The sequence below is a fragment of the Pan paniscus genome, chromosome 11, assembly GCF_029289425.2.
Source record: "Pan paniscus chromosome 11, NHGRI_mPanPan1-v2.0_pri, whole genome shotgun sequence".
NCBI classification, from domain to species: Eukaryota; Metazoa; Chordata; class Mammalia; order Primates; family Hominidae; genus Pan; species Pan paniscus.
Window position 1 is genome coordinate 33,874,491 of NC_073260.2, and position 24,145 is coordinate 33,898,635.

Here is a 24,145-nt window from a genome sequence, read left to right on the forward strand (position 1 = left end):
CTGTTCTGTAAAGAGCACTTTAATTTCAACTATGCATTGGAGCTATTGTTCATTGTTTTTTATTTATGAAACAACATTCTGAATACAAATCTACTGACCACAGAGCTTCCAGTAAATGTCATACAGTACAAGGAAGTTCACAGCTTTCAAAATCTGCATTTAAACAGAAATGAACTTACAGAAAAAAGAGATAATGCAGCAATCATGCAGCTTTTTAGTAAAAACAGAAATAGAATTCCTTAATAGACAGGTTACCAAAAGGTTAGGATTAAGTAAAACTTATACCCTGCATTTCCAAGAATGAACTGCCTTAATAAAGTTAACATCTATATGTGAGCTACTAGGTAATGCATGTGAGAGCATCTACATTTTTGAGAAAGAATATTGGATTTAACTCTAAGGTGCCACCAATTCTCAACTGCTTGCTAAAATCCTAAGGCTGTTTTTTTAAAAAAGGAAGAAATCCTAAGGCTGTCCCCTAATGTTTGTTATGCTGGAGAGAAGGGCCACCAGCAATACTGGTGTCAAAGGTGGCAAAAAAAAAAAATAGATAGTACCATTGAAAACCACTTAAGACCATACTTATTAAATACTGCAGCATCCAAACAAAAAGGCATGGATTTCAAGCCTAAGGAGTGTCATTTTCGTATCTCTCTTTCTTTGTGGACACTACCCCTTATGGACCTCAGTTAAGTTATAGAGCTCCTCTAATGTAACAGAGATAATACTCTATAGTTAAAAAAAAAAAAAAAAAAAGACTAGCCTCAAAAGTGAGGTCCTATCTCTAGTATAAGTCCTATAATATAACTAGATACTGGTTCCCATACCTTTAATAGTCTGTGAAAACAAAGTACCAAAAATCAGAGTACAGATACGTTTCATATGTTTAACTTGTGCCAGTGGCTGCTTTCTTGGTACTATAAAATTATATCATAGCTGCTATCAATTAAAGTTGGAGAATAATTTGTGATTTAGTAATTTAATATCATTTACCTTCACAAGAAAATAACTAATAATATACTCTAAATATTCTGGTGATAAGAACTTATATTACTCATGACTTCTGAGAATTTCAATGCCAGAAGAAATAGTGCTTCATATGTTGGAGGGCAGAAGTAAACAATGTTCACTATTTTCCATATCAAGAACCTTAAGTGGAAGTATATGAAATTTTGGTAGGCTCAACTACTTAATCTCCACCTTTCTTCCTTTCTCTCTAGTTTTTTGTCCATACCCTAATTTCTACTGGTTGGTTGAAAAAGGCTGCAACAAGCCAAATAAATTGGTAAACAACTGTTCAGTGTGTCATTGGTAAAAATGTGGACTTTTCCTCTGCAGCTCTTACTCTCATTAGTAGCCCCACTAATGCTATGGAATAACCCTAGAAAATCTGTGACTCATGGCCATGTAGGAGTCTAACTTTATTCTGGAACTCCCTGAAGGTCAGAATCACTGTTTTGTGGGTCTCAGAGTTGAGTTTCAGTCTATTCCTACTGCAGAGGGTTTACTCAACAGTGAAGAAGTGCTGAAAAGGCCTAGAATCAACTTAGTTTCTCTCTACAAACCCCATGATTAAGAGTTTGACCAGTAACATCCAATCACTGCTAATAGGAGCAGCCAGGCCAGCTGGAAGAAAACCACAAGCCAGTGATTCATTTTCTTGTATCTATGAAATTTGCATAGAAATTATAATTCACCACATTTAGGTCCAACTTTGGTCATTAAATATGAACAGTAAATGAAAAGAAACAGAAGAAATTTTAAAAATATGATGCTCTTGAGGAAGAATAATAGTAATGAATTTTACTTGATGGGCTAAAAACAGTTCAAGTTATATAGAAAAGATTATCTGCCTACATATGACTATTATTTTAAAATGGTAAAAACCTCTAGAGAAACCACAATAACATCTCAGTTTGATAACATGTAATACAGAGTTAACTGCATTCCTTGGCTAAGTTACCTATAGTTCTCAAATAGAAACATCTGCTAATCCAAACAAATTACTTCAAGATAGACTTTATTTCAGACCTTTGTGATGCAAACATTTTTCTGAGTTTGTCTCATCAATAACTTATAGGCCTTATATTTTGTTTTATTATATGATTTTTTTTGTCATCCTCCAAATCCAATCAAATTTCTGGCAGGTAAACCTATTCAAATGCTATATGAACTAGAGGTCAGTGGAATGCCTTAAGTCCCAAGTGCCTACAAGAATGTGTAGAGTCTGGTTCTGGAATTAAACCCAGTCAATAACCATCTCACAACTAGGAAAGTCTCCAGCATTATAACCTTCAAATTGGTAAATATCTAAAAAATCCTCTGTATTCAAGTCTGCTACTCTAGGGAGTTTTCATTAAACCCCAATTGCTTTCAGAGACTAGAAGAACCTAGGTTCCAGGCTCATAGTAAGGGCTGGCACAAAACTCAGAAGTGGATTCTTATTCACACCTTTCCAAACTAGGTCTAGGGATCATGGGAAAGTCATTTAATATATGAAAACTCTATTTTTTCATCTGCAATATGGGTATCAATGATATCTAGCATACTGATCTCTCAAGATGACTTTAATTATCTAATAAAGAATTGAAAGTGTTTTGTAACCATTAATAAACTATATAAACGTTAACTGTTGCAATAAGATACAGGAAAACAGAGAGGACCTGAACTAAACAGATACTTCCCCAATATTGATTCATAATCCATTCTATGGGAAAACTCTGGGCAAATCTCAGCGATACTTACCTATTTATAACAAGATTGAAATTTACAAATTAAGCATCTCCCAGAGAATACAATACCATCATCTCAGTCTATTTTATCTGTATAAATAAAATCATATAAGAAAACCCAATGAAAACCACTACTGTAGTCCTATTTTCCCTTAAAATTCTTACTGTTGAGAAAGCTAGGCTAGGAGAAGTAGAGAAGTAACTCAACATCACATGAAGTGCTTCCGTTACAAAGTTATGAATAACTTCAGATGTTAAGCTTTGTTTTATGCTGTATAAAGAGCCACTGATCTCACCTTTGGTCTCTAGAGTCACTGGATCAGAATACTCTCCAGCCACAGCCTTGTTACAAGCTCGCACTCTGAAATTCATATACTTTGAATCAAATTTTAAGCCTGAAAAAACGAAAACATGGTTTTCAGACATGTACAGTAAAGGATTCTATTCCAAAAAGTAAGAGTATGAACCTTCAGGCATTAAGAACCATGTCTCTGTATTCAGGAAGAGTATGAATTTGTTAAAAAGAGTGGTATGTGGGCCAGGCGCAGTGGCTCACGCCTGTAATCCCAGCACTTTGGAAGGCCCAGGTGGGCGGATCACAAAGTCAGGAGATACAGACCACCCTGACTAACACGGTGAAACCCGGTCTGTACTAAAAATACAAAAAATTAGCCATGCGTGGTGGCAGGCGCCTGTAAGTCCCAGCTACTCGGGAGGCTGAGGCAGGAGAATGGAGTGAACCCGGGAGGCAGAGCTTGCAGTTAGCTGAGATAGCACCACTGCACACCAGTCTGGGCAACAGAGCAGGACTCTGTCTCAAAAAAAAAAAAAAGAGTGATATGTGGTCGGGTGCAGTGGCTCACGCCTGTAATCCCAGCACTTTGGGAGGCCAACTCCCGAACCTGAGGTCAGGAGTTTGAGACCTGCCTGACCAACATGGAGAAACCCCGTCTCTACTAAAAATACAAAATTAGCCGGGCGTGGCTACTCAAGAGGCTGAGACAGGAGAATCACTTGGACCTGGGAGGCAGAGGTTGCCGTGAGCCGAGATCGTGCAATTGCACTCCAGCCTGGACAACAAGAGTGAAACTCTGGCTCAAAAAAAAAAAAAAAAAGAGTGATATGCTCAAAATAAGAGGAATCATGATTTAATTATTATTTTATTCAAAAGAAACACATATAGTTTATCAACTGTTATTTTAACCCAGTGATTAAAAAGTACCCTTTCAGGCCTCATTAAAAGTAGTATTTCACTCAGAGAGAGATGGTACAATTTACAATAACATATTCAATTTAAAGTGAACACCCTAAATAATTTTTATATTTATGAAACGTTTTTTATGTGAAAATGAATTTAAAGAGGAAGTAAAGCAGAGATTACTAACAAACATTTTGAAGTACAGTCTGGATTACTAAATCTCAGTTTCGAAATTACTAGCTATGGGACCGTCAACAACTTGACTGAGCCTCAGTTTTCTAGCTGTAGAACAGAAATAATAAAGCCAACTTCATAATTGTTGTAAAGATAAATGAGATGTATTATGCTGATTAAATGAGATGTACTATATGTAATACACTTGAGCCCATCTCCTGATAAATGGTAACTGCTCAATAATGGTGCTCCTAATATTACTCCTCATGCGTAATAAGCATTGGACAACTCAGGCAATATTTTGCCATTTCAAATATCCAAAGTCCACTATATATTGAGACATTCTTATAAAGGCTTTCAAAAGGTCAACACAAATTTCTATTATTATACCAAGTCACAGGTCTTCTTTAATTATTAACATGAAGGTAATCTTAAAACAGTAAAAGCTACAGTATTTACATTATCATTGAAATGGGTACTGAGAACATCTAAAAAACCAACAGCTTTTTAAGAGTCAGAAAACCAAGGTAAAAATTAAATGTTATTCTGAAATACTACTTTCAGAATATCCCTTCATATATATTTTACATATATTCTGTTTCACTATGTTACAAATGTCCAAAAGTAATAAAGACAAAGGTTTCCAGCCTGGTCAACATAGTGAAACCCTGTCTCTACCAACAAATACAAAAATTAGCTAAGTGTGGTGGCGCGTGCCTATAGTCCCAGCTTCTCAGGAAGCTGAGGTGGGAGAATTACTTGAACCCAGGAGGCGGAGGTTGCAGTGGGCCAAGGTCCCGCCACTGCACTCCAGCCTGGGAGATAATAGAACAAGATCCTGTCTTAAAAAAAAAAAAAAAGGGTTTCCTTGATGTTTCAAGAGAAAATCACTTCCATACTGAGTATCTAAAAACTCAGTGTGACTAAAGAAACTTAAAAACTTTATCCTTTAAAGTAACTCAAAATATTTTTCAACAATACATTTATCTTCTGAGAATGAGAGTCCTAAAATGCAGTCATATTACCTGATAGTGTATATTCAGTACCCTTAATATTATCAATTATCTCCCAGCATCGCTCATCCTTTACACGTGGAAGTCCATCAAAATTAGTCTTCCTATGTTCCAGTATAAAATGGTCAATCTTATTATCTTCTTCTGGCATTCTCCAAGCCACTGTTACAGAGTTATCTGCCACCAAACACTCTACTGGATCTATCTCTGGAGCTTTGGGGACTGCAAAGAAGAAAAAAAAAAAAGACTCATTCATTCCTCATTTATTACAACACTAATCAAATATTGATATCACATTTATATCATTCAAACTGCTTTTTCATTATGCTTTTAAACTGTTCAAAAGTAGATCAGATTAAGCAAAAGGAAAGCCCATAAATGTAAAATAACTATTTTCAAAGTACACACACTAAGGATAAGGAATCGAGAATAACTTGCTACTTCTGAACACATTATATTTTTAATCTGATATTTCAAATAGCTGTAGAATATAAATTAAATCAATATTAACAAATAGAATAAATTGCTTTGAATATAATGACTGAAATAATTTTCCCTCTTGAATGTATTTTAAAATCTTGTTTCCCAACCCTGCAAAATACTTAAGGATTTTTAAATGTTTCTCCCAAGAGTTCTACAGTTCATTAAAATAAACTGAAGTAAATGAGCCACATTTAAAATGTATGAACATTAATTTCTTTTCCATGAAAGACATAGTTCATAGCTTTTTAACATTAACACATGATCCACTGACATAACAAATGTAGAACATGGTCCTCCAGTGATACGGACTTGTCTGAACTGGGTGAAACTATGCAGTCCAGCAGGTACCAGATTTAAACATTTTACTGCTAAAGAAAAGAATTCAAAAGATTTATTCCTGGTATGCAAGGCTAGTTAAACATTTGAAATCAATTAATGTATTCTGTCACATCAATTGCAGAAAAATTATATAATGATATCAATGAAACAAGAAAAATACCAATTATAAAGTAAAAAATAAAACTCTTTGTGTATGACATTACTGCCTACGTAGAAAATTCAAAAAACAGGCCAGGCGCAGTGGCTCACACCTGTAATCCCAGCACTTTGGGAGGCCAAGGCAGGCAGATCACGAGGTCAGGAGTTCGAGACCAGCCTGACCAACATAGTGAAACCCCCTCTCTACTAAAAACACAAAAATTAGCCAGGTGTGGTGGCATGCGCCAGTAATCCCAGCTACTCATGAGGCTGAGGCAGAAGAATTGCTTGAACCCAGGAGGCAGAGATTGCAGTGAGCCGAGATCGTGCCACTACACTCCAGCCTGGGCAACAGAGCGAGACTCCGTCTCAAAAAGAACAAAACAACAACAACAACAAAAAACAAAGAATAAAATTCCTGGAACTAACAAGTGATCACAGAAGGGTTGCAGGATATAAGAGATGAATAAGTGGAACAGAAAGGAATTTTAGGGCAGTGAAATTATTCTATATGGTAATATAATGGTAGATATAAGACACTATACATTTATCAGAACCCACAGAACTGTTTAACTCAAAGAGTAAATGCTAATATAAAATATGAACTTTAGCTAATAATGTATCACTGTTGATTCATCAATTATATCAAATGTACCCCACTAATGCAGAATAGTAATAACAGGGGAAATTGTATATGGAGGAGGTAGTGGGTTTATGGTAACTTTCTGTACTATCATGCTCAATTCTCCACAAATATAACCCTGTTCTAAAAAACAAAGCAAAGTTGGCCCTCTGTATCCACGGATTCAATCAGCCTTGGATCAAAAAATATTCGGAAAAAATAAAAATAACAATACAACAATAAAAAAGTTTAAAACTACAGTATAACAACTATTGACATAGTGGTTACATTGTATTAGGTATTATAAGTAATCTAGAGATGACTTAAAGTATATGGGAGGATGTGCATAGGTTATATGCAAATAACCATTTTTTAGGGACTTGAGCATCTGTGGATTTTGGTAATTCAACGAAGGTGCTAGAACCAGTCCCCCACAAATACTGAGAGATGACTCTTGCTAATTTTTTTCAAAACCACAACAACAAAAGAATTACATATTAAAGTTGAGATGCAAAGCAACATGAGAGCTAACAAATAATAAACCCAGTAAAATAACACCAAGATGGAAAAATTTGACTTAGAAAGGATGATCCATTTCCACTAACTACAGTCTTCCCAAAGTTAAACTCTACATGTGTAATTGTACAATAAATACTTAGAATTGGATATAACTTATTAGTAAGACAACTGACAACCAAAAAAGCATTTATTATTTGTCATAACCATGAGTTTCCTTCATCTGTCTTGTAGGATTTCTGTCCTTATAATACATATTTGGTAGTGTCTACTACTGAAACAGAATTGTAGACTATTCACTGCCAAGAGAATAAAGAGACTATAGGCATTCATGAATTTAATATGCTCTGCTATGCCTACATGTAAGGAAATGTAAAGGCCTATGGCCTGTAGCAATGTGAAAATTTTGCTGAGTCATAAATCTGCAACTGAAAGTCCTGAGAGGTTGGTATAAAAAAAGTCACTTAATTGGTGAGTAGGACTAGTTAGCACCCTGCTATCTACATCTCAATTCAGCTGCCATTCTAGTAAGACTGCACTGGCAGGCAGATTCTTCTTTCTTGTGAATAATGGTCCCCAAAAGAAAGTCAAGTGACAAAATGGAAACTGAGGTTAAAAAGAAAAAAAAATAAGAAAGTGGTGACACGTGGGAGGGACAAATATATTTAGATAATTTAAGAGTGGTATGTCAAATTTAGGTTGACTTGGAGCTAACGTGGGAAGTTCACTCTAGATTCTATATAGAAGTAAGAAAACAATTCATCAAATACGGCATACAAATTCAGGGGAAGATGAAAGATAGTGTACTTATAACATATAAATATTACTTAGGCAAGGCAGAAGTCTTTGGAAGGAAAGCAATCCACACATCTACCTACATACTTCCATAAAGCAACAGTGATGAACTAGCAATAGTGTAGAAATTAGTTGAAGAATTTACTAAATGTTTTCTCTGCACCTGAATGTAAAAGGTAAGTGGCATCAGCATTGCCAGACTTATTTTCTTAGCTCCAGAAAGGAGAAAGGATATAAAGTCAAAATTTCAATGCATAAGAAATGGCTAAGAGTAGATAATGACTTTGTAACTGTCATTGATCATCGTCATTTCCACTGTTAAGACTCAGGTATGTCCATAACTAATATTACTACATATAATGTACTATAGGATACATTATAGTGGCATTTATGGAATTAATACATATTTCTTCATTTTATAAGTTAATTTGATTCCATCTTATAGAAAATTTTTATGCTACAGAATATTAAAAATTAGAGATTTAAATGCATCCTTCATGAATTTTTAAAACCTATTACATTTTTCTGCTGGGCATAGTGGCTCATGCCTGTAATCCTAGTACTTTAAGAAGCTGAGGCAGGAGGATCACTTGAGCCCAGGAGTTTGAGACCACCCTGGGCAACAAAGTGAGACCCCATCTCACTTTGACAAAAAAATCAGAAAAATTTAGTTGGGTATGGCGGTGCATGCCTGTGTGGTCCCAGCTACTCAGGAGGCTGAGGCAGGAGGGTTGCTTAAGCCCAGGAGGTTGAGGCTGCAGTGGTTGTGCCACTGTACTCCAGCCTGGGCGACACAGCAAGACCTTGTCTCAAAAAAAAAAAAAAAAAATCTTATTACAGTTTTCCTTCTGGACGAAACTCCTCCAGAAAAAGGTTTCTTTTTTTTTTTTAATCATACCTCATTTTGCCAAAAAGGGAAATCCTAACTGTTCATGCAATCTATTTGACTGTACAATAAGCATGGTCTTGGTCTGTTAAGCCATCGTTGAAAGCCCAAAAGAAGGGAAGAAGTAAGGTTGAGAAGACTGCGTTTTAAATCATTTTTTTTTATCAAAGTAGTAGTAATATCTATGTGTATGTGCACTCTCTGTCAGAATGTAGAAGTGATATACACTGGATTTTAGGGGAGAAAAGTTCTACTTACAACAGAAAACATTATGGGGAAAAAATGTTATCATTGGTATTAGTCATTCACATGAGAAAACTGAGAAGGGGATAGAAAACAGTTAAAGCCTCAACTGCTATAAATCAACACGTAAATTCTCCAAGTATGAGTAAAAAAGTGAACCTAAGATAAATACAAAGTAAAATATACAATTTCAAAGGCAACAATCAAAGTTTTCTTCCTAAGTTAAACAGAAAAGTAAAAATGAATAATGGTAGTAACAACAATAGCTATCATTTACTGAGTGCTTTCCATATTAATCCTTACCATTACAATACCATAAACTTTATATTATCATTATCTTTATTAGGGGCTCAAAGATGTCAAAGTAACTTGCTCAAGATTGCACAGCTAGACAATTAAAGAAGAAACAGGATTTAAACATAAGCAGTTTGACTTAGAGACAACAGCCTTTACTATTCTTAAAGAAAGGCACTCTAAGCTAAGGCCATATATGTTAGTATATAAAAATATATAAAATCGAAGAGCAGTAACATGCAGAAAGATATCTGAATAATGATAAAAAGAAAAAAATATACATGAAAGTTAAACTATCTGGCCAGGTGGAAATGAGTGATCTACAAAACTAACACAAAGGGATGAATGATAGGAACCTAACTGACCTGGAAAACTAAAGGAACCTAAAGGCAGAATCTCTGAAAAGTTCTGAATTTGTCTTATTGATAATTTAATAACCTGGAAAGTACAGTCTGTGTTGGGTAAACTAACTTTTTTGGACCTAAGTATGACCAATAAGAAGAACACAGATGTAAACGTGGAAATGATGGCTGGGTGCAGTGGTTCACACCTATAATCCCAGCACTTTGGGAGACTATGGCTAGAGGATGGCTTGAGGCCAGGAGTTTGAGACCAGCCTGAGAAACACAGTGAGACCTCTATCTCTACAAAAAAAAAAAAAAAAAAAAAAAAAAATTAAAAATTAGCTGGGTGTGGTGGCATGCACCTGTAGTCCTAGCAACTCAGGAGGCTGATGCAGAAAGACCGCTTGAGCCAGGAGTTAGAGGCTACAGTGAACTATGATGATGCCACTGCACTCCAGCCTGGGTGATAGAGAAATACCCTGTCTCAAACAATAAAAAACTGTAAACGATGGGAACTTTAGAAATAAGCAACAGTGTCACCTTAAAGAATTCATGAAAGCCAGAGCAAGAGGACACAATCTGAAAAAAACTTCAAAAATTTCAAATAGAAAAGAAGAGGACTCATATACTACCACAGACTGCTATAACTATCATATAACTACCATACTCTGGAGGGATCCTATGATAGCAAAAAAAAATCGTGCATAAAACAATTTTATTGTGTTATATTGCTGAGCTTTTATAAATAAGGCAGTGCTTCTCACCTTGAATGTGTGCAAAAATAAGCCTAAGTTACCTCAAGTCCAACACTAAGACTCTTGAATCAGAATCTGCAGTTGATTTGCATGCACTTTAAAGTTTGAGAAGCACTGGTCAATGTCTTCTGATGAATGGATTCCCTTTACAACACTGGCTTCAAGTTATTGTCAAGCTTCTTACCGAATTATTTTAGTGATGGGAAGAGTTACTATTTCCTAAAATTGATCTTGTCATAGTTAGTCAGTTGTGGCTATTAGAAAAGCCTTTCTGATATTATTAAGCTGAGTTTTCTCCATAAAACTACTCCATTTGGAAATGAAAGGGAAATAAACTATCTCAAATGCTTGAGATTATAATCCCTTGGCAAAATTTTTATTTAAATTTTAATTGAAATTGTACTTACTTAAGGAATACAGCAGAATGTCTGAGAGTCCAGCTCCAAGGAGACCCAGTCATAGGAGTGTCCCCACACATTTGTGAGTTTTACCTCCAGGAGCTTACCAGGTTCTCACCATGAATAACTAACAGAGAAAAATCCCCTTATGCTTCCACAGCAGGGGGAGGAGAAAAGGAAGTATTTTGAAATACATCAGAGTTTCTGTTCCCTTAAGAGAAACTATTTAATCATAGTCTAATCTGTTGGGGTTTTAACAGAGCCTAAGTGACCTGGGGAAAAGGAAATATCCAACTCCAATCAGCTACTCCATGTGGGCAAAGGGAAATCACAGGCTCACCAAAAGACTGAGACCTAATTATGGTGCTACAGAATGCTGCCCCTCCCACACACCTTACTACCACATTAATAAAGGCCAGTTTACATCAGTTTCTTTAACCCAATACATGTCTGGTCATCAAGAAAAAATTACAAGACTCAGATATGGCAGAAATGCTGGAATTATCAGACCAATAATTAAAAACAGCTATAATATTCTGAGGGCTCTCATGGAGAAAGCAGAGAGCATAAAATGGAGAAAGTAGACAGCATAAAAGAACAGATGGGCAATACAAGTGGAGAGCTAGAAATTCTAAGAAAAAACCGCAAAGAAAGGCTAAAGATAAAAAGCACTGTACCATAAATTAAGAATAATTTAATGGACTTAATAGCTGACTGGAAAGAATCTTTTGAGTTTGAGGATCTCTCAATAGAAACCTGCAAGATGAAACAGCAAAGACAAAAAAGATTGGAAGAAACCCCACAGAACAGAATATCCAAAATTTACTGTGGAAGTACAAAAGGAGTAAATATGTATAATGGAAATTACAGAAGAAGAAGACAGAAAGGAACAGAAGATATATTTGAAACAATAATGACTGAGAAAATCCCAAATTAATGTCAGACACCAAACTACAGATCTAGGATGCTCAGGGAACATCAACCAAAATAAATGCTCCCTGCCATACACACATAAACAAAAACCATATCCAGGCATATATTCAGACCACAGAAAATCAAAGACAAGGAAAACACTTGAAAGAAGCCAGGTGGGGGCAGAGGAGGGGACCTTACCTATAGAGGAGCAATTCTGTATACCTTGAAATTATCCTTCAGTAGTGAAGGAGAAATAAAAACTCTCTCAGACAAATAAAAATTGAGGAAATCTGTTGCCAATAGACATGCTATGTAAGAAATGTTTTTAAAAAGTTCTTTAAAGACAAAGAAACAAAGAGCAATGGAGAAGGATAAGTGAAGGTAAAATAAAAACTTATTTTTCTTATTCTTGACTGATCTAACCAGTAACAGTTAATTCAAAACAATAAGGGCAACTATTTATTTGAATGTGTGTGGTGTATCTGTGCTTACACATACTGCTGCATAAGTGAAATAAATCACAACAATGATACAAGTGATGGGAGAGAGGCAGAAAATCACTAAGTACATGGTTGAACTCAACAACTCCATCAATCAACTGCATATAATTGATATCTACAGACTACTTCATCCAACAATGGCAGAATATACATTCTTCTCAAGCTCCTATAGAACATTTGCCAAGACAAAGACTACATTCTGGGCTGTAAAACACACATTAACAAATTCAAAAGCATAGAAATCATGCAATGATTAAATTAGAAATCACTTAACAGAAAAAGATATATAGCTGCAAAGTCCCAAAATACTTTGAGATTAAACAACCCACTTCTAGCATGGGCGCGGTGGCTCATGCCTGTAATCTTTGCACTTTGGGAGGGGGGCGGATCACTTGAGATGAGGAGTTCAAGACCAGCTTGGCCAACATGGCAAAACCCCATCTCTACTAAAAATATAAAAACCACACTTCTAAACAACACATAGTCAAAGAATAAATCTCATGAGAAATTTTAAAATATTTTGAACTAAATGAAAATGAAAACACAACTTATCAAAATTTGTTGAATGCAATGAAAATAGTGCTTAGAGGGAAATTATAACACTGAATGCACATATGGTCATGAGCCATAAGCCATATAACAACATTTTGGTCAATGACAGACCACATATACAAAAGTGGTCCCATAAAATTACAATACCATATTTTGACTGTATTTTTTTCTAAGTTTAGATATGTTTAGATACACAAATTATTATCATTGTGTTACAACTGCTTACAGTATTCAGTACAGTAACATGCTGTACAGGTTTGTAGCCTAGGAGCAATCTGCTATATAATATAGCCTAGATGTGTAGGAGACTATACCATCTTGGTTTGTGTAAATACACTCTATGATGTTTGCACAATGACAAAATTGCCAAACATCACATTTCTTAGAATGTATCCCCACCACTGACAAATGATTATATTACAAAAGAAGATCTAAAACCAGTAATTTAAGCTTTCGCCTTGGTAAACTAAAAACAATAATAATAATAATAAAGCCAAAGCAAGCAGAAAAGAAATAATGAAAATTAGAACAAAAATCAGGTTGGGTGTGGTAGTCACACCTGTAGTCCCAGTGCTTTAGAAGGCTGAGGTGGGAAGATCACTTGAGGCCAGGGGTTTGAGACCAGTCTAGGCAACACAGTAAGACCCCATCTCTACAAAAAAAGATTTAAATTAGCTGGGCATGGTAGCACATGCCTGTAGTCCTAACTACTGAGAAGGCTGTGGCAGGAAGATCCCTTGAGCCCAGGAATTCAAGGCTGCAGTGAGCTATGATTATATAACTACATTCCAGACTGGGCAACTGAGCAAGACTCTATCTCTAAAAACAAACAAACAAAAAACAAGAACAGAAATCAATGAAACTGAAAAGAGGGAAATCAATGGAAAAAAATCCTGAAAGCAAAACCTGGTTCTTTGACAGATCAATGGAATCAATAAACCTCTGGCCAGACTAAGAAAAGAAAGAGGACACAAATAACTAGTATCAAAAATGAAAGAGGGGGCATCAACACAGATCCCATGGACATTAAAAAGCTAATCAAGGAATTCTGTGAATAACTCTATGTCCACAAATTTGATAACCCAAAAGGACCAATTCTATGACAGACACAATCTGCCAAAACCCACAAGGAAAACAGACAATCTGAATAGGCCTCTATCTATTTTAAAAATTGAATCGATATTAATAACTTTCCAAAACAGAAAGCACCAGGCACAAAAGTGTTCACTGGTGAATTCTACCATACTTTTCAGGACAAAAGTACACTGACTCTCTACAATCTCTTGCAGAAGAGAAAAGTAGAGAGAATACTTCCTAACTCATTCTATGAGGCCAGCATTACCCTAATACCAAAACTGACAAAGATATTACTCCAAAAGAAAACTACAAACCAGTATGTCTCATAAATTAGATGTGAAAAATCCTCAACAAAATATTAGCAAATCAAATCCAACAATTAACAAAAAGAACTATACCCTTGACCAACTGGTATTTATTCCAAGTATGCAGGCTGGTTCGACATTTGAAAAATCAATGTAACCCATCACATCAACAGGCTTAAAAAGAAAAATCTCACAATCATAAAAATAGATGCCAAAAAATGCATTTCACAAATTCCAACACTCATTCAAAATAAAAACTCTCAGTGAAATAGGAACAGAAAGGAACTTCCTCAACTCAACTTGTTAAGAAATAGCTACAAAAAAAATTACAGCTAACACCATACTTAATGGAGAGAAACTCAAAATGTTTCCACTAAGTTCAGGAACAAGGCAAGGATCCCCCTCTTTCTACTGCTTCCAACATAGTACTGGAAGTCCTAGGTAATGCAGTACGACAATACAAGGTATTCAGGTTGGGAAGAAAGAAATAAAACTGTCTTTGTTACAAACAACATGATCATCTAGGTAGAAAATCCAAAAGAATCAACAAAAAAATCCTGAAACTAGTAAGTGATTGCAGCAAGGCTGTAGGATACAAGGCCTACCACTTTCCTGTATACCAGAAATGAACAAGTGGAATTTGAAATTAAAACACAATACCATTTACATCAGCACCCCCAAAATGAAATCTTTTGATACAAATCTAACAAAATATGTTCCATGTTTATATGAGGAAAACTACAAAACTCTAATGAAAGAAATCAAAGAGCTAAATTAATGTAGAGACATTCCAATGTTTATGGATAGAAATACTCAATGTTCTTAAGATGTCAGTTCTTCCCAATTTGACCTACAGATTGAATGCAATCCTAATCATAATCCCAGTAAGCTATTTTGTGGATATCAATAAGATGACTCTAAAGTTTATATGGAAAGGCAAAGGATCCAGATAAAGGCAACACAATATTGAAAAAGAAGATCAAAGTTGGAAGGCTGAAACTAGTCAACTCTCAGACATACTATGGGAGGCAGAGCTTGCAATGAGCAGAGATCGCGCCACTGCACTCCAGCCTGGGCGACACAGCGAGATTCCGTCACAAAAAAAAAAAAAAAAAAAGCTACAGTCATCAAGACGTGGTACTGGTGAAAGAAGAGACAAATAGATCAAAGGAACCAAAGGCAAGCTTCATGAAAGAAACAGTAACATAGGCTAAACATTATTAGAATTAAAAATCTTGCTCTGTAAAAGACATCGTCAAGGGGAAAAAAAGCCAGACAGGGAGACAATATTTGCAAAAGAAACATCTGATAAGGACTACACAGAATTCCTTTTTTTTTTTTTTTTTTAAGATGGAGTCTCACTCTGCTGCCAGGCTGCAGTGCAGTGGTGCAATCTCGGCTCACTGCAAGCTCCGCCTCCCGGGTTCATGCCATTCTGCCTCAGCCTCCCGAGGAGCTGGGACTACATGGGCCCATCACTACGCCCAGCTAATTTTTGTATTTTTAGTACAGAGGAGGTTTCACCATGTTAGCCAGGATGGTCTCGATCTCCTGACCTTGTGATCCGCCCGCCTCGGGCTCCCAAAATGCTGGGGTTACAGGCGTGAGCCACCGCGCCCGGCCCAAAGAACTCTTAATATTCAACAATAAGAAAAGAAACAACCCGAGCTGGAGCCAAGATGGCCGAATAGGAACAGCCCCGGTCTACAGCTCCCAGCGTGAGCTACGCAGAAGACAGGTGATTTCTGCATTTCCATCTGAGGTACCGGGTTCATCTCACTAGGGAGTGCCAGACAGTGGGCGCAGGACAGTGGGTGCAGCGCACCCTGCGCGAGCCGAAGCAGGGCGAGGCATTGCCTCACTCGGGAAGAGCAAGGGGTCAGGGAGTTCTCTATCCTAGTCAAAGAAACAGGTGACAGACGGCACCTGGAAAATCAGGTCATTCCCACCCCAATACTGCACTTTTCCGACGGGCTTAAAAAACAGCGCACCAGGAGATTATATCCCGCACCTGGCTCCGAGGGTCCTACACCCACGGAGTCTCGCTGATTGCTAGCACAGCAGTCTGAGATCAAACAGCAAGGTGGCAGCGAGGCTAGCGGAGGGGCACCCGCCATTGCCCAGGCTTGCTTAGGTCAACAAAGCAGCCGGGAAGCTCGAACTGGGTGGAGCCCACCACAGCTCAAGGAGGCCTGCCTGCCTCTGTAGGCTCCACCCCTGGGGGCAGGGCACAGACGAACAAAAAGACAGCACTAACCTCTGCAGACTTCAATGTCCCTGTCTGACAGCTTTGAAGAGAGCAGTGGTTCTCCCAGCATGCAGCTGGAGATCTGAGAACGGGCAGACAGCCTCCTCAAGTGGGTCCGTGACCCCTGACCCCCAAGCAGCCTAACTGGGAGGCACCCCCTCCATAGGGGCAGACTGACACCTCACACGGCCGAGTACTCCTCTGAGACAAAACTTCCAGAGGAACGATAAGACAGCAGCATTTGCGGTTCACGAAAATCCACTGTTCTGCAGCCACCGCTGCTGGTACCCAGGCAAACAGGGTCTGGAGTGGACCTCTAGCAAACTCCAACAGACCTGCAGCTGAGTCTGTTGCAGGAAAACTAACAAACAGAAAGGACATCCACACCAAAAACCCATCTGTACATCAACATCATCAAAGACCAAAAGTAGATAAAACCACAAAGATGGGGAAAAAACAGAACAGAAAAACTGGAAACTCTAAAAACCAGAGTGCCTCTCCTCCTCCAAAGGAACGCAGCTCCTCACCAGAAATGGAGCAAAGCTGAATGGAGAATGACTTTGACGAGTTGAGAGAAGAAGGCCTCAGACGATCAAACTACTCCAAGCTACAGGAGGAAATTCAAACCAAAGGCAAAGAAGTTGAAAACTTTGAAAAAATTTAGACGAATGTATAACTAGAATAACCAATACAGAGAAGTGCTTAAAGGAGCTGATGGAGCTGAAAGCCAAGGCTCGAGAACTACATGAAGAATGCAGAAGCCTCAGGAGCCGATGCAATCAACTGGAAAAAAGGGTATCAGTGATGGAAGATGAAATGAATGAAATGAAGCGAGAAGGGAAGTTTAGAGAAAAAAGAATAAAAAGAAACGAACAAAGCCTCCAAGAAATATGGGACTATGTGAAAAGACCAAATCTATGTCTGATTGGTGTACCTGAAAGTGACGGGGAGAATGGAACCAAGTTGGAAAACACTCTGCAGGATATTACCCAGGAGAACTTCCCCAATCTAGCAAGGCAGGCCAACATTCAGATTAAGGAAATACAGAGAATGACACAAAGATACTCCTCGAGAAGAGCAACTCCAAGACACATAATTGTCAGATTCACCAAAGTTGAAATGAAGGAAAAAATGTTAAGGGCAGCCAGAGAGAAAGGTTGGGTTACCCACAAAGGGAAGCCCATCAGACTAACAGCGGATCTCTCGGCAGAAACTCTACAAACCAGAAGAGAGTGGGGGCCAATATTCAACATTCTTAAAGAAAAGAATTTTCAACCCAGAATTTCATATCCAGCCAAACTAAGCTTCATAAGTGAAGGAGAAATAAAATCCTTTACAGACAAGCAAATGCTGAGAGATTTTCTCACCACCAGGCCTGCCCTAAAAGAGCTCCTGAAGGAAGCACTAAACATGGAAAGGAAAAACCAGTACCAGCCACTGCAAAATCAGACCAAATTGTAAAGACCATCGAGGCTAGGAAGAAACTGCATCAACTAACGAGCAAAATAACCAGCTAACATCATAATCACAGGATCAAATTCACACATAACAATATTAACTTTAAATGTAAATGGACTAAATGCTCCAATTAAAAGACACAGACTGGCAAATTGGATAAAGAGTCAAGACCCATCAGTGTGCTGTATTCAGGAAACCCATCTCATGTGCAGAGACACACATAGGCTCAAAATAAAAGGATGGAGGAAGATCTACCAAGCAAATGGAAAACAAAAAAAAGGCAGGGGTTGCAATCCTAGTTTCTGATAAAACAGACTTTAAACCAACAAAGATCAAAAGAGACAAAGAAGGCCATTACATAATGGTAAAGGGATCAATTCAACAAGAAGAGCTAACTAGCCTAAATATATATGCACCCAATACAGGAGCACCCAGATTCATAAAGCAAGTCCTGAGTGACCTACAAAGAGACTTAGACTCCCACACAATAATAATGGGAGACTTTAAAATCCCACTGTCAACATTAGACAGATCAACGAGACAGAAAGTTAACAAGGATACCCAGGAATTCAACTCAGCTCTGCACCAAGCGGACCTAATAGACATCTACAGAACTCTCCACCCCAAATCAACAGAATATACATTCTTCTCAGCACCACACCACACCTATTCCAAAATTGACCACATACTTGGAAGTAAAGCTCTCCTCAGCAAATGTAAAATATCAGAAATTATAACAAACTGTCTCTCAGACCACAGTGCAATCAAACTAGAATTCAGGATTAAGAAACTCACTCAAAACCATTCAACTACATGGAAACTGAACAACCTGCTCCTGAATGACTACTGGGTACATAACAAAATGAAGGCAGAAATAAAGATGTTCTTTGAAACCAATAAGAACAAAGACAAAACATACCAGAATCTCTGGGACACATTCAAAGCAGTGTGTAGAGGGAAATTTATAACACTAAATGCCCACAAGAGAAAGCAGAAAAGATCCAAAATTGACACCCTAACATCACAATTAAAAGAACTAGAAAAGCAAGAGCAAAGACATTCAAAAGCTACCAGAAGGCAAGAAATAACTAAAATCAGAGCAGAACTGAAGGAAATAGAGACACAAAAAAACCCTTCAAAAAATTAATGAATCCAGGAGCTGGTTTTTTGAAAGGATCAACAAAATTGATAGACTCCTAGCAAGACTAATAAAGAAGAAAAGAGAGAAGAATCAAATAGACACAATAAAAAATGATAAAGGGGATATCACCACTGATCCCACAGAAATACAAACTACCATCAGAGAATACTACAAACACCTCTACGCAAATAAACTGGAAAATATAGAAGAAATGCATAAATTCCTCGACACATACACCCTCCCAAGACTAAACCAGGAAGAAGTTGATTCTCTGAATAGACCAATAACAGGCTCTGAAATTGAGGCAATAATCAATAGCTTACCAACCAAAAAGAGTCCAGGACCAGATGGATTCACAGCCGAATTCTACCAGAGGTACAAGGAGGAACTGGTACCATTCCTTCTGAAACTATTCCAATCAATAGAAAAAGAGGGAATCCTCCCTAACTCATTTTATGAGGCCAGCATCATCCTGATACCAAAGCCGGGCAGAGACACAACCAAGAAAGAGAATTTTAGACCAATATCCTTGATGAACATTGATGCAAAAATCCTCAATAAAATAATGGCAAACCGAATCCAGAAGCACATCAAAAAGCTTATCCACCATGATCAAGTGGGCTTCATCCCTGGGATGCAAGGCTGGTTCAATATACGCAAATCAATAAATGTAATCCAGCATACAAACAGAACCAAAGACAAAAACCACATGATTATCTCAATAGATGCAGAAAAGGCCTTTGACAAAATTCAACAACCCTTCATGCTAAAAACTCTCAATAAATTAGGTATTGATGGGACGTATCTCAAAATAATAAGAGCTATCTATGACAAACCCACACCCAATATCATACTGAATGGGCAAAAACTGGAAGCATTCCCTTTGAAAACTGGCACAAGACAGGGATGCCCTCTCTCACCACTCCTATTCAACATAGTGTTGGAAGTTCTGATCAGGGCAATTGGGCAGGAGAAGGAAATAAAGGGTATTCAGTTAGGAAAAGAGGAAGTCAAATTGTCCCTGTTTGCAGATGACATGATTGTATATCTAGAAAACCCCATTGTCTCAGCCCAAAATCTCCTTAAGCTGATAAGCAACTTCAGCAAAGTCTCAGGATACAAAATCAATGTACAAAAATCACAAGCATTCTTATACACCAACAACAGACAAACAGAGAGCAAACTCATGAGTGAACTCCCATTCACAATTGCTTCAAAGAGAATAAAATACCTAGGAATCCAACTTACAAGGGACGTGAAGGACCTCTTCAAGGAGAACTACAAATCACTGCTCAATGAAATAAAAGAGGATACAAACAAATGGAAGAACATTCCATGCTCATGGGTAGGAAGAATCAATATCATGAAAATGGCCATACTGCCCAAGGTAATTTACAGATTTAATGCCATCCCCATCAAGCTACCAATGACTTTCTTCACAGAATTCGAAAAAACTACTTTAAAGTTCATATGGAACCAAAAAAGAGCCCACATCGCCAAGTCAATCCTAAGCCAAAAGAACAAAGCTGGAGGCATCACACTACCTGACTTCAAACTATACTACAAGGCTACAGTAACCAAAACAGCATGGTACTGGTACCAAAACAGAGATATAGATCAATGGAACAGAACAGAGCCCTCAGAAATAACGCTGCATATCTACAACTATCTGATCTTTGACAAACCTGAGAAAAACAAGCAATGGGGAAAGGATTCCCTATTTAATAAATGGTGCTGGGAAAACTGGCTAGCCATATGTAGAAAGCTGAAACTGGATCCTTTCCTTACACCTTATACAAAAATTAATTCAAGATAGATTAAAGACTTAAACGTTAGACCTAAAACCATAAAACCCCTAGAAGAAAACCTAGGCATTACCATTCAGGACATAGGCATGGGCAAGGACTTCATGTCTAAAACACCAAAAGCAATGGCAACAAAAGACAAAATTGACAACTGGGATCTAATTAAACTAAAGAGCTTCTGCACAGCAAAAGAAACTACCATCAGAGTGAACAGGCAACCTACAAAATGGGAGAAAATATTCACAACCTACTCATCTGACAAAGGGCTGGTATCTAGAATCTACAATGAACTCAAACAAATTTACAAGAAAAAAACAAACAACCCCATCAAAAAGTGGGCGAAGGACATGAACAGACACTTCTCAAAAGAAGACATTTATGCAGCCAACAGACACATGAAAAAATGCTCATCATCACTGGCCATCAGAGAAATGTAAATCAAAACCACAATGAGATACCATCTCACACCAATTAGAATGGCAATCATTAAAAAGTCAGGAAACAACAGGTGCTGGAAAGGATGTGGAGAAATAGGAACGCTTTTACACTGTTGGTGGGACTGTAAACTAGTTCATCCCTTGTGGAAGTCAGTGTGGCGATTCCTCAGGGATCTAGAACTAGAAATACCATTTGACCCAGCCATCCCATTACTGGGTATATACCCAAAGGACTATAAATCATGCTGCTATAAAGACACATTCACACGTATGTTTATTGCAGCACTATTCACAATAGCAAAGACTTGGAACCAACCCATATGTCCAACAATGATAGACTGGATTAAGAAAACGTAGCACATATACACCATGGAATACTACGCAGCCATAAAAAATGATGAGTTCATGTCCTTTGTAGGGACGTGGATGAAACTGGAAATCATCATTCTCAGTAAACTATCACAAGAACAAAAAACCTAACACCGCATATTCTCACTCATAGGTGGGAACTGAACAATGAGAACACATGGACACAGGAAGGGGAACATCACACTCTGGGGACTGTTGTGGGGTGAGGGGAGTGGGGAGGGATAGCTTTAGGAGATATACCTAATGCTAAATGACGAGTTAATGGGTGCAGCACACCAGCATGGCACATGTATACATATGTAACTAACCTGCACATTGTACGCATGTACCCTAAAACTTAAAAGTATAATAATAATAAAATAAAATAAAAAAACATAAAACTGCAAAGAATTCAGCAGGCTGAGGTGAATTTACAGACTATTTTATTTTGCTTTCTTTTGTTTATTTTTAGCTCTTCCAAACATTTCTTTAAATATAATTTGTATTATTTGAGATATGCATGCTGTTTCAGTAATTAACTCTACATACAAAGACCTTGTCACAAACAGTGATTAGAAATTTTTCCTCAGAACTCCAAAGCAATATTTACAAAAGTTTCTTATCGTAGATCAGTGGGCCCCAAAAAAGGCATATGTAGGCTTCACCATGCATTTTACCTAATAGGTGGGAGGATTGGCTATATTTGTATACCTGGTGCATTTCAGCCAGTTTTAAGATTATGAATACTCTACATCTATGTCAGTAAACACATTTTCCTTAGTTTCTGAGAGTCTATTTATAATAGTCAGCTGATATAGTCACTGTCATCTTAATCTTAATGCTTTTCTCAATTGACAGATAACAATTATAACTTAAAAAAATTGTACATGTGGAATTGTAAATTTCTCTGGCTGTAAGATGGTCTAGAATAAAATGATGAGTAATTCATAGTATAATATTTGCCATCACCTCACAGTTTGTGTTAGCAGTATCAGTACTTATGAAGAACTTGATTTCCAACTTTATATCATGCCTTAATAAAAACATTAGTACCAAAAAAAAAAAAAAAAACCCAATGTAAAAAAAATAGGCCAAAGACCTTACAGACATCTCACCAAAAAAGACATACAGACAGTAAGTATATAAAAAGATCCTTCACATAATATGTCATTAGGGAAATTGAAATTTTAAAAAACAATAAAATACCACAATACCACCAATTGGTGAAAATGTGAAGCAACAGAACTCTATTCATTGCTTGTGGGAATGCAAAATCATACAGACACTTAGGAAGACAGTTTGGTAGTTTTCTATAAAATTTAACACATTTTTACCATACTATTCAGTAATCGGCATTTATCCAAAGGAGTTGAAAACTTATGTCTACACAAAAATGTGCATACAGATGTTTATAGTAGCCTTATTCATAACTGCCCAAAGTTGGAAGTAATCAACATGTGTTTCAGTGTATAAATGAATAAATAAACCATGGCGCATCTAGACAATGGACTATTATTCCATACTAAAAAGAAATGAGCTATCAGGTCATCAATATACATGGAGGAAACTTAAATGCATATTACTAAGTAAAAGAAAGCAATGTGAAAAGGCTACTTACTATATGATTCCAACTATACAAGATTCTGGAAAAGGCAAAACTATGGAGAGTAAATAGATCAGTGGTTGCCATTGACTGGGAGTAAGGAACGATGAAAATATGGGGCACAGCGGATTTTTCGGGCAGTGAAAATACTCTGTATGGTAATACAATGGCAGATACATGCCAGTATACATCTGCCCAAACCCATAAAATGTACAATACCAGGAGGGAACCCCCAATGTAAACTATAGACTTTTCAGTGATAATGATGTGTCAGTGTAGGTTCATCAATTGTAATAAATATACCACTCTGGTGGGAGACATTGATAGTGAAGAAGGCTATGCATGTGTGAAGGTATATGAGAAATCTCCATACCTTTCATTCAACTTTACTGTAAACTTAAAACTGCTCTAAAACTACAGTTTATTTTTAAAAAGCTACAAATATAAGAAAATATGTGTATTTTTATAATCTTGCAATAGTGAAGTCTTTCTAAGTAAGACCTTTATAAAATCTAAGAGTCACAAAAGAAAATTGTGATGTATTTGACTGCACTAAAATTAAAAATTTGCTAGGAAAAAAAATCACCATAAATTCAACAGGCAAATGATCAAGGTGAGCAAGGATATACACCACATAGGACAAAGGTTGACTTCCTTAATATATTAAAAGGTCCTACCCCACATATCATTAATAAAAAGACTAACAATCCCATGAAAATTTGACAAAATTCATAAATAGGGAGCTCATTTTTAAAGTGGCTTATGAAAATATGACAAAAGTACAAACTCATTCATACTTAAAGAAATGAAAATTAAAACAATCATA

At 37.1% G+C, this 24,145-nt stretch overlaps 1 protein-coding gene across 11 annotated transcripts in view; it reads right to left on the minus strand.

Annotated features, from left to right (window-relative positions):
- The window catches only part of FSD1L (fibronectin type III and SPRY domain containing 1 like), a 103,116-nt gene that overhangs the window by 33,010 nt on the left and 45,961 nt on the right, over window positions 1-24,145 (minus strand). For all 11 annotated transcript variants that reach the window (XM_055117769.2, XM_055117770.2, XM_034967917.3 and 8 more), the window contains 2 exons: window positions 5,130-5,339; window positions 3,029-3,127 (listed from right to left, as the gene is read on the minus strand). In XM_055117769.2, the coding sequence (XP_054973744.1) occupies window positions 3,029-3,127; window positions 5,130-5,339 (309 nt within the window). The remainder of the gene's footprint in view (window positions 1-3,028; window positions 3,128-5,129; window positions 5,340-24,145) is intronic.